Raw genomic sequence first — 10,557 nt, forward strand, 5'->3', positions numbered from 1 at the left:
ATGCAAAAGCGCGACAGTGGAGCCGGCCGCGGCGGCGGCGGCGGCGGCGGCGGCAGGCAAGCCTGTGGCAGCCTCTGTCCCAACAGGGTGCAAGATTTGGCCGGCAGGTTGGGCAAAAAGCCGTGCAAAGTAGAGAGAAAGGTGCGTTGCTGGAGACAGACCTCGCGAACCGGAGAAACGGCTGCTCGCTCCCTCGCTCCCTCTAGGACGGGAGACAGCGTCGCCCAGTGGTTAAACCAAAGACACGGTCTGGACCAGAGAAAACTTGGATTTCTCATTCAATCCCTCGAAGATGGGCACTAATAAGGGAGCGAGCATCTCTGGGCATGTGCAAAGCTCCTTGCCTTGGCCAGTGCTCTGATATTGGAGGAAACGGTCAAAGGGAGAAATTCAAGCTCCTCTGCTTTCTGTGCTTACATACATCATCTCTATGTCTATATGGTATAAGTAAAATATACAGAAAGCACAGGAGATATATACCTATATCATATAGGTATATATATGTGTGTGTCTGTGTCTCTGTGTCCGTGTATGTGTAGTTTAAAAAGAGGATAAAGATCTCCTTGCACAATACAAACTCGATCAAAAGTAAAGCTTTGTTGCGCAGGGATCAGGCAGCCCAACCTAAGAAGTAAGGGGCCCTGAGTTGCCTGAGGCTGAGAGATATGCCCAGGCTGCCTGAAAAAGATTAACATTTTTGTTTGCAACTGTTTGCCCGCAGGTGCCACGGAAGATCCTGCATCCCAGAAGCTGCCCCATAATTATTCATAACGACCCATCTCCGGACTCAGTAGAGGCGGGTGAGTTCGGTTTGCAATCTTCATTTCCAGCTAGAAGATAAGTTCAGGCACTGTACGCTCACAGACAGACACACGTTTATATTAACGACCTTCTAAGTCACTTTTTTTATTAACACATTCCTCACGGTTGCCCCTTTCACCACCTGTATCTTGTTTTGGTTTTTTTTTAAAAACCCAACTTTTGAGGCTGATAATTATTCAGGAATAAACGATCTGGAAGACAGACGCTTTAATCGTCTACTACAATAGCAAAACAAAACAAAACAAAACAAAACCCCTCGAGTCACCAAACGCAAGCCTAGCTTTCCCTGCACGCTGCCTCCCGTACACGTCTGTCAGTCTTTAAAGTTGGTTTCCTATGATTGGTCTGTGGTTTCCCTTTAGCTTTTGCTACCATCGATTGGCAAGATTTAGCGGATTGCACCTCAGTCTTTCAGCGGGAAGCTTCTACGGACGCCGCTCTTCATCAGGTAAATCGATAGTCCTCGCCCACCGGCGCTTTTAAACAGGCGCGACTTGAATCGCGCGTTTATACCGGCTATTTTAGCTACATTAGAGTGAGGATACTTCCCTCGTTGGGATCTCTGCATTGGGATAGAAGTGGTCCCGGTGCCTTGCAGAACGCCAAACACTCAAGTGCTTGGTATTCATTCCCACTAGGGCAGGGGTAGGCAACCTTGGCTCTTTTATGACTCGTGGACTTCAACTCCCAGAATTCCTGAGCCAGCCATGCTGGCTCAGGAATTCTGGGAGTTGAAGTCCACGAGTCATAAAAGAGCCAAGGTTGCCTACCCCTGCACTAGGGAAAGCGGCCTCCCATTAACCAACACAGATTTATTTAGAAACCTGGATCTCATCCTTAGCAATCCGCCAGGTGGCAGCAGATAGCCGACATTGGCTGTTTCCAAAAACTAAGCGGAGTTTGATCTGGTTAGTGATGGGGGGTCTATCTAGATAAGATTTGGATGAGAGACCATCAGAAGAGTCCAGCGCCATAGGTGATCTTTGGATGTTGAGAAACATACCAGAAAAATGCGCTGGGAAACCATTCCCATGGTACTGCTGAGAAAGCTACAGGCACTACCCAAGAAATCTGGAGTTAAGATTGGATCAAAGGAGACCACACATTTTTTTAAAAAAAAATCTTATTCTTGCTACTAATGCACAAAATAGCCTTTCTTTCCAGACAAGTGGAGAGTTGTTAAAAATGGAAAGTAGAACAAATCCAGATTGATTTAGGATGTCACATAAGTTTTGGAATTTCAGATAGTAATTTCTAAAAATAAGAACTGTGGATGCTTCAGTACAGGTGCAGAGAATTTTCCATAGTTATGACGAGGGGATACTGCAGAAAACTTCCATTGCTTGTTGGCGTTTTGTTACAGTGCCTGTTTTAAAGGATCAGCCCAAGGATCAGCATGCACACTTTGGGGGTGGGGAAATGTTTTTAGAAAACTGAATGGAAGATGTTACACTTTACTACTATCATTTTATTACATGGATACATAACGGGCTAAATCATAATGTGGATTGCTTGATTTTGACTTTTGTATGTTATGTGACCAGCCATCATGGTTTAAAAACTAGAATTTATGGCTTCAGATATTATACTAACCAACTACAGCTTAAACACCTGAAGTACAAACTAGACAATCATGGATTATTCAATAAATCACAGACAAACCATAATAATGTAAGTGTGTATATGTCTGTGTGAGACTATAGCAGTTAATTTGGACTGCAATTGTCTATACACTTTTCTGAGATTTAGATTTAGATCCACTCTACTGAGTTTCCTTTGAAATAGCTGCACCCTGCAATGTATTGTTGAACTTTGCAAATAATCTGCCATAAATATTTACGCTTTTCAGAAGTTAAAGGAAGTGAATCCTCAGGTTTTACTCGATGGGGAAAAGTAGTGTATGGATTGGATTGCAATCTTAGACGAGAAGAAATTGGTACTTTGCACCTTCACCACAACCAGAATTAATCAGATTAGACAATATGACGGTGGGGAGGATCCGTAGGGCAGATGATAAGTCGCCAATTTGCTAATTTTCCATTTTATTTTATATAAGATGCAACTTTATAAAGTGGCAGCTCAGCTTGGCGCAATAGGTACCAAGGGCGGTGTCCACGTGACCCACCGGGCACAATCTAGTCAGCCAACCAGGGCTACTGGAAAGGGAAGCTCGCGCAGGTTCGCTTCCCTCCAGCATGAGAAGAATGCCCAGCTTGGAAGAATGTGATTGGCTCGCGCGTCTAGCCAATTAGATCACGATGTGGCACGTAGGGAGAAGCATCTCCTGTGCAGGGGCCGCCTGTGCGTAAAATCCGCAGGGGCGGTGGATTCAACTTTCTCGCGTCTGTTTTTTTTTTCCTCCCAAAAGAAAACCGGTGTATCGCAGCGAATACCTCAATAGCACTTGCCCTTAACGGCCGTGACAAGTCCAACATCAGCCGCCCTTTGTTTTCCCCTCCAGCATGTCAGTGCGAGCTTGTTCCCTTCGCTGTCTGGGGTGGCCAGTGGATTTGCAGGTGCGCGTGAAGATGTATTTTGAGCGTGGAAAGAAGACGTCAGAAGGTGTTTCTGGGAGAAAAGTTTCCCTAATTGGCTCATTTCTTTTATACTTTCCAGAGCCCTTCCTTGCAACCCGAAGATGACTTTGATTTCCAGGAGTTTCGAGATGCCGTGGATAATTTCTTATCTGGCAAGTATGCAGAGAGTTTAATTGACATTTCATATAGGAAATGAAATGCTTCTGTGGATTTCTGCAATGGGCTGCCTACCACTTGATTCAAGAATTTATTTCAGTCACTAGCTGTACCCAGCCACGCGTTGCTGTGGCTCAGTCTGGTTAAATGGAAAAGAAAGAAAGGAGAAAGCGCCCATTTGTGTCACAGGTGTGATCTATATAATAGTAGGTATATAAAAACACGCGCGTATTCGAATGCAACGTTGTGTCAAAATTTCAAAGCAATCGGTGAAGAACTTTCGGAGAGTTAAGATTTTGAACAAACGAACATTTACATATTTATTGATATAGAAGATTGATCATGCATGCATATGTCATGAATGTCTACTTGGGTGTAAGACACTTGCATTCTATGTGCCCTTGCTTATTTATTTTTATTTACCATATGTATATGGCCGCCCATTTACAAAATATGATTCTGGATGGCAACAATAAAAAACATAAAATGACAATATTAAAAAGAACATCCCACAAGTATAACATTAATATTATTATTAAAAGGCTAGGAGAAAGAATAGATATTGTAAACAATGTAGCCATCTCATTAAATGACATTTCCTTAAAATAAATGAAAAAAAATTTATTTTGAAAAATAATATCCGTCATATACACGCTTCATTTGCACTGATATTTTTTGAGCTCATCTTCTTTACATACAAAAATCATTGTGCCAAAATATGGAGGAGCATTTAATTAAATACTCTAAATTGCTTCAAAATTCTTATTAACCAAGTACTACAGCTTTACTTTATATTAGGTGGTTTTTGTATTAAAATTACTCTAGACTAAAAGTAAAAAACTAGAGGCCTGTAAATGGGTGGCTACTTGTAGATTTTTGCCTGTTTCAGGGCAAGGTATGATATTTTTTTTTAATCAATGGCGATCTCTCACTCCACTTTTGGTATTTCTGTGGTTCCAATCAAATTCATGGGAAAAAAAATCCTTTTAAGTTTAGGGAAACTTGCTTTAAATTAAGCTTTCCTAATCTGATGCCCTCTAGTGGCAAACCCCTGAAATGTTTAGGATAATCTTTCCCCCTATAATCTATTTGTCCTTCCAACTGCTCTTGACTCCACTGTGGGTAAAAATCAAGTTCTGCTAGCAGGGCTGTGAGAAAAAAAAAAGGTGGCTGCAGCCATGTGATCAAAGCCCTGTTTTAGGTGAATTTCATGTGCAGCACATATAAAAGGGGTAGGGTTGGGGATTGGGCACACAGTTGTGGCTGCCAACTTTTTGCTTGTTTGTTACCCCTTCTGCAGACACTCATGTCTACAAATAATCCTCAACTTACAATCATTCGTTTAGTGATAATTCAAAGTTACAATGGCACTGAAAAAGGTGATTTATGATGGTTGTTCATACTTACTACCATTGCAGAATCTCCATGGTCATGTGATTAGAATTCAGATGCTTGGCAACAGGCGTGTATTTATGACGGTTGCAGTGTCCAAGGGTCATGTGATCACCTTTTGTGACCTTTTGACAAGCGAACTCAATGGAGAAGCCAGATTCAATTAACAACCTTGTTGCTAACTTAATAACTGCAGTGATTCACTTAACAACTGTGGCAAGAACTTAATTCTTGCTTAGCAATGGAAATTTTGGACTCAATTGTAGTCGCAAATTGAGGACTATCTGTATTGATTCTTTTTCAGTGAAGGAATTTAAACTGAAAAAATATTATACAAAGCCAAATGGGATAGTTGCTTAATAATACTATAGCTGAATAACCTGTAGCTTAATTTCAATGCTCATATGCAAGACAACAGTTCAAACCTCTGGAAAAACCGTCTGCAATCTGATGCTGCTTTTTGAGATTCACCAACATTACTTCTGAGTTAGTTGCTCTGTGCTTAATTTAGCCTTAATTGCTCCCCAGCTAAATTGTGCACATGCCAGCAAGATAAATGGAGTCAACCAACTATATAATTTTACTCCTATTCTTCTCCAGATACTTCCCCTTTGATGGCTCCTCTGCTGGATTTTTCTTTCCCTGTGGATAATGGAAGCCCCCCCAGTCCCTGCCTCCAGAAACCTGCACAAATTGATCCGGTCTCTCATCTGAGCCTAGAGAGTGTCTCGCCCACTGAACAGTACTGGAAAGAACTGGCAGATCATAATCAAAAAGCGCTGGGGGATGCGCTTGTAGAAAATAATCAGGTATGAAGAGTGAATGGCTATGAAAAGTAGGCTAGGCATTTACTTACCAGCAAGCCATTCAAACAGTAATGTATTGATACAAAGCACCGAACACTGCAGCAAGAGGAAAATTATACCAGTGCTTAAAAAAAAAAAAAAAAAAAAAAGGTGCCGGAACTCACACACGTCATACAACCCGCCTTGCCTACCCTACAAGGTTCCATCCAAAAAAGGTGCCGGAACTCCGTTCTAGGCGTTCTATGAGAAAAAAAGCCCTGGAGCCATCATACTGAGATGAAGCAAATCCAGGCATCTCCTAGATGGAAGCAAAGTATTTTCCCTATCTTGTTACTGCTATTTAGTGGTGTGCAGATTTTTGTAGCCCAAATATGGAAGCTGTACTGTAATTAATAGGAAGAGAGTCACTCTGATGTAGTGGTTAAGCATCAGGCTAGAACAGGGGTAGGCAACCTGGGCTCTTTTATGACTCGTGGACTTCAACTCCCAGAATTCCTGAACCAGGCTGGCTCAGGAATTCTGGGAGTTGAAGTCCGCGAGTCATAAAAGAGCCAGGGTTGCCTACCCCTGGGCTAGAAGCTGAGAGACATAGTCTCACCTTAAAGCCAGTTTAGTGACCTTCCTTGGGCCAGCCATTCTCTTTCAGTCCTTAGAAGAAAGCAATGGCAAACCACTTTGAAATCTTGCAAAAAAAAAATGCAGTTGCCAGGAGTCAACACTGACTCAAAGGCACCAAAAACAAAGCAAACAGTTACTAAGAAAATAAAATGCATAGGTTTTAGCTGCATTTGTCTATAGCATTTTTAAAAACGATGCCTTTTTAAATTTATTTCTACTGAAAATCAGTTTCAGTATTTCTTTGATTTGTATGTTGTGGTCTAATCTTTTAATATGCAGTTTCAAAATGTAGGTTAAAAAGCTAGAATTTAACTGCCATTCATTAAAATTAAGCAATGAACCACTTTAGCAAGATAAAGTTTTTGGGGGGAGGGGAGGGAAAGGACGTTTGGTTGTTGGCAACCTTTGTTTTATAAGATAGTCTGTGCTCGTGATTCCTACCTGATCATATTCATTCCCAACAGCTTCAAGAGACATTGACCCAAAAGCAAGAAGAAATTGCTTCTCTGAAGGAAAGAAATATCCAGCTGAAAGAGCTAGCCAGCCAAGCCAAACAGCTCGCTTCTGTGCTAGATGTAAGTGCTGAAGTGTCTCTCTCAGGAGGTCACTTCTGTACCACTTAGGTCAGGGGTAGGCAACCTTGGCTCTTTTATGACTCATGGACTTCAACTCCCAGAATTCCTGAGCCAGCATGGCTCAGCTTGGAAACTCTCCCTTTTCCCTCAGCATGGCTGCCTTAGGAATTCTGGGAGCTGAAGTCCACAAGTCATAAAAGAGCCAAGGTTGCCTACCCCTGACTTAGGTCAAGGGTGTCAAACTCACAATGTCATGTGATGTGTCATGATGTATCGTGACTTTTTTCCCATTGCCGGCAATGGGGTGGGCACGGTTTCGCCATGACGCATCTGGCCCGCGGGCCGGCAATTTGACACCCCTCACTTAGGTGGTCATACTGTCATAAAGCAAAGTTATTTTTATGGTCAAAATGACTTCTTCTTTTCACCTAACATATGAAAAAGCTCTTGGTTTAACCCTGGTATATTCTCCAAGCATAAAATCAGAGATTAATTATGACATGTTACAGTAAAGTTAAATTTCAGAGGTAGGCCTTGTGATATCACAGGGCACCCAATGCGATTGCACACATTTTCTTTGATGTCTGTCTGGCTTCCTGACTTTATTTTTGTTTAGTCTGTTTTAATTTAAAAAATTAGAAACTGATATGTTACAAAACAAAGCAGCTCTGGAGAATGTCACCTGGCAGGGACTAGAAGACATCCTTTCTCTGCCATAAGTCCTGCCTCAGGAGGATCCTGCCTTTAGAAGTTAGGATGACTCTGACCCTATTGGCTTTTTGTAAGCCTTGAAGATCTGGTTAACTGCTCAGGTCTGGGACCCCAAGTATTTGAAGGGTCCTGTTTCCTGACTATATGGACACCTATGATCGTTTTCCTTGACCATCATATGTATTTCTTTTTATACTATACTGTATTTTAAATTGCTTTTATGACTACACGACACCCAGAGTCACTTACCTGAGACAGGCAGCTATAGAAATGAAAATAAATAAATAAATTGTCCAGGAATGCATAGAGAGGCATTAAGGGAGGAAAAACAGCAATATAGTACTAGGAAAGGGGAAAACATGAGATAGAAATTCAAGTTAAATCCGTCTTGATTCCATTTGGAATAAGATGAGCAAAGGGTCATATGTGAGATGGGCAGCTGTATAAATAGAAAATGAATGAATGAAGTTTCTTGTAGACTTTCATGATTATATATTCTATCCTACAACAATAAAATATCATCCCTATAATCCTGTCTGTTTCCTGATCTGGTCTATTTCAGAGGCACCATACTCCAGCATCATTTTGATTTGCTCTACAGATCTTCTTAAAGAAACCAAATGGTGGATGGTTATGGCCCACTGTTTGGTTTGTGATTATGTGTTGTGCCTAGTAAACAAGATTAATTGGATAGGGAAGGTATAGAATGAATCATGGGTGCTTTCTGTCTCGATGTGCTGATTTTGTGAATGACAAGCCCTCACCCAAGGCAGCCATTTTATGAGTTTTCCCACAAAAATTCAAATGTGACTATGTACCCAAATAAATTATTTTCCACTTGTTTTTAGTGTATGAGGGATTTTAGCAATATAGTCTGTTGGGGGTGTGTGTAAAATAACAAGAATGATGTGCAGCTAATGTCTTCCAACATTTCTGCTTTTGATTGTTGGCAGAAATTGATGCTCCCTCAGAGCAAAGACAGCGCTGACCTTTCCCTCAGCTGTGGCCCTGGCAAGAGAAGCCTTGAGCAGATGTCAGTTCCTGAGCATGAAGAGGACATGGAAGTGAATGAAATCTTAAGGGAAATATCGGAAAAATGCAATGCAGCCCTGCAGTCCATTGATGACGACAGAGGCCCGAAGCGTCCTCGTGGAGAGAACGAAGCCATCCACATGTATGGATCTTTCCATGGACTGCAGACATGCAGCAGTCAGAGTTCCCTGGACTTAAGTGGTAGTGAATTTGAGGAAGGGGTGTCCTTCAAGACGTCCATCAAAGAGCACTGTAACGTTAGGACACTGGCCTTTCCACAAGGCAATGCTTTTACTGTTAGAACAGCCACTGGGGGCTACAAGTTTAGATGGGTCCCCAGCTGATTGAAGAGGGAAGCAATCAGCTAACTACACTTGCCAAAATCCCACTCATCCTCACATATAAAGTGCTGTGATGTGTTATAGACGGCTAACAGAAGTAAAGAAAAGTTCCTAATATTTAAGCTAAGGATCTTCTTCATTGGAAAAAACCAAACCTGCTAGGGTTGTCCATGCAGGAGGAGCAAAAAAGTGTGTGACTGAAACGCTACTCTATTTTATGCGTTAAAAAGGGGTGGCATGTCAATTGTATGGCTATATTACCCCCTCTCCCACTGCAAGGATATTTATGGTTCTATTCTATCATCTACCTGGTTTCAATACTTGAATTACCTAAATAATCTAAGGTCAAAACTGATTAGATATACTTTAGCAATGGCTGCTTGGTTTTTTTTTTATTGCTGAGCGGCAATCCCAGTCTTAAATTGGCTTCTGTAGCATAGTTTTGTTTCAAGATGTTGGATTACTCCCCCAACCTCCACATGATCATCATCAAATTCTTTTCTTCAAGCACTTCAGAAGAGCAACTTCTTCTAAAGCTGCATCTCATGTCCTCTTGTCTTCTAGCTAGAGTAGCTCTGCTCTTATTACTGCTCTCTGCTCTCCGCTCTGCTTTTTTCTCCTTCACTTTACAGAAGCTTAGAAGTTTATTCCTCATACTGCTTCAGCAGATTCTGTCCCTAAAGGAATCTAATAATGCTAGTGCAAGAGATCTCCTTTCTGGAAAGGGCTCCCAATTTTGCACAAGTGGCTCATAGCAGGGATGGGTATGTTTAGTCTTATTGATTAAGATAGTTTTAAGGCTAATCTGTAGAGCTAACTGCAAGTGTATGATATACCTGCGCAAAGTCTCAAAGGGATGTTCAAGTGAAGCATCTTTCCATCATTTGATGATTAGGTAGCTTCACAAATCCAATAAATACATCCCTTTGTTGTGACTCAGAAAGAAAACCAGTAGTGACTTGCTTTTGATGGTCTTCTCTGCACATATGTGTGTGTGCACAAAAAGAAAAGAAAAGCATAAATGTAAGAAGTAGCTGGGCAAAGTTGAATAGTCCACCTCAAGATTTGAATGCCTTCCTTGATGGTGATTGGCATCAAGGTAGATTTGCAAAGCAAAACATATACAGTAATTCCAGGTAGTGTATGATAATGCATTCCATGGCACATTTTTCAATCTCACATTATAGAAAGATTTGATGTCCTGATGTACAGCTTTTGTTTTCTTCAAAAGGCTACTTGAACGGACCCATCATTTTTTCCTGATAGGGAGAATATCTTTTTTCAAGTAATCATCTCTCTGTTTAGAAAGTTTATAATGTTCATAGTTTGACTAGGGAGAGAGGGATCTTCAGGAAAATTACCTATGAAGGTCAGTAAAAATGAAATTTTCAATTGGATAATGAGAAGAGTATGACATTACGTATAGGAAAAAAACAGAATTCTTGGCAGTTGTTGTTGCAGACTCCACCAGAAGTTCTAGGTAGATTTTAGACTCAAACAATCTAGATTTATCATCATGATCATTATCATCATCATGTACCGTGGGCTTAAATAGCACTTGTTCAAG

General features: G+C 41.2%; 1 protein-coding gene across 1 annotated transcript; it reads left to right on the top strand.

Annotated features, from left to right (window-relative positions):
• MCIDAS (multiciliate differentiation and DNA synthesis associated cell cycle protein) lies at window positions 1–8,993 on the top strand. The gene is made up of 8 exons (XM_029283299.1): window positions 1–141; window positions 722–800; window positions 1,185–1,270; window positions 3,261–3,338; window positions 3,439–3,511; window positions 5,508–5,716; window positions 6,796–6,906; window positions 8,571–8,993. Exons 1-8 carry the CDS (start codon window positions 1–3, stop codon window positions 8,991–8,993), a joined length of 1,200 nt encoding a protein of 399 aa, XP_029139132.1.
• The last annotated feature ends 1,564 nt before the right edge of the window (window positions 8,994–10,557 follow it).

The sequence above is a fragment of the Protobothrops mucrosquamatus genome, unplaced genomic scaffold (genome assembly GCF_001527695.2).
Source record: "Protobothrops mucrosquamatus isolate PMUCROS unplaced genomic scaffold, P.Mucros_1.0 scaffold48, whole genome shotgun sequence".
NCBI lineage: Eukaryota > Metazoa > Chordata > Lepidosauria > Squamata > Viperidae > Protobothrops > Protobothrops mucrosquamatus.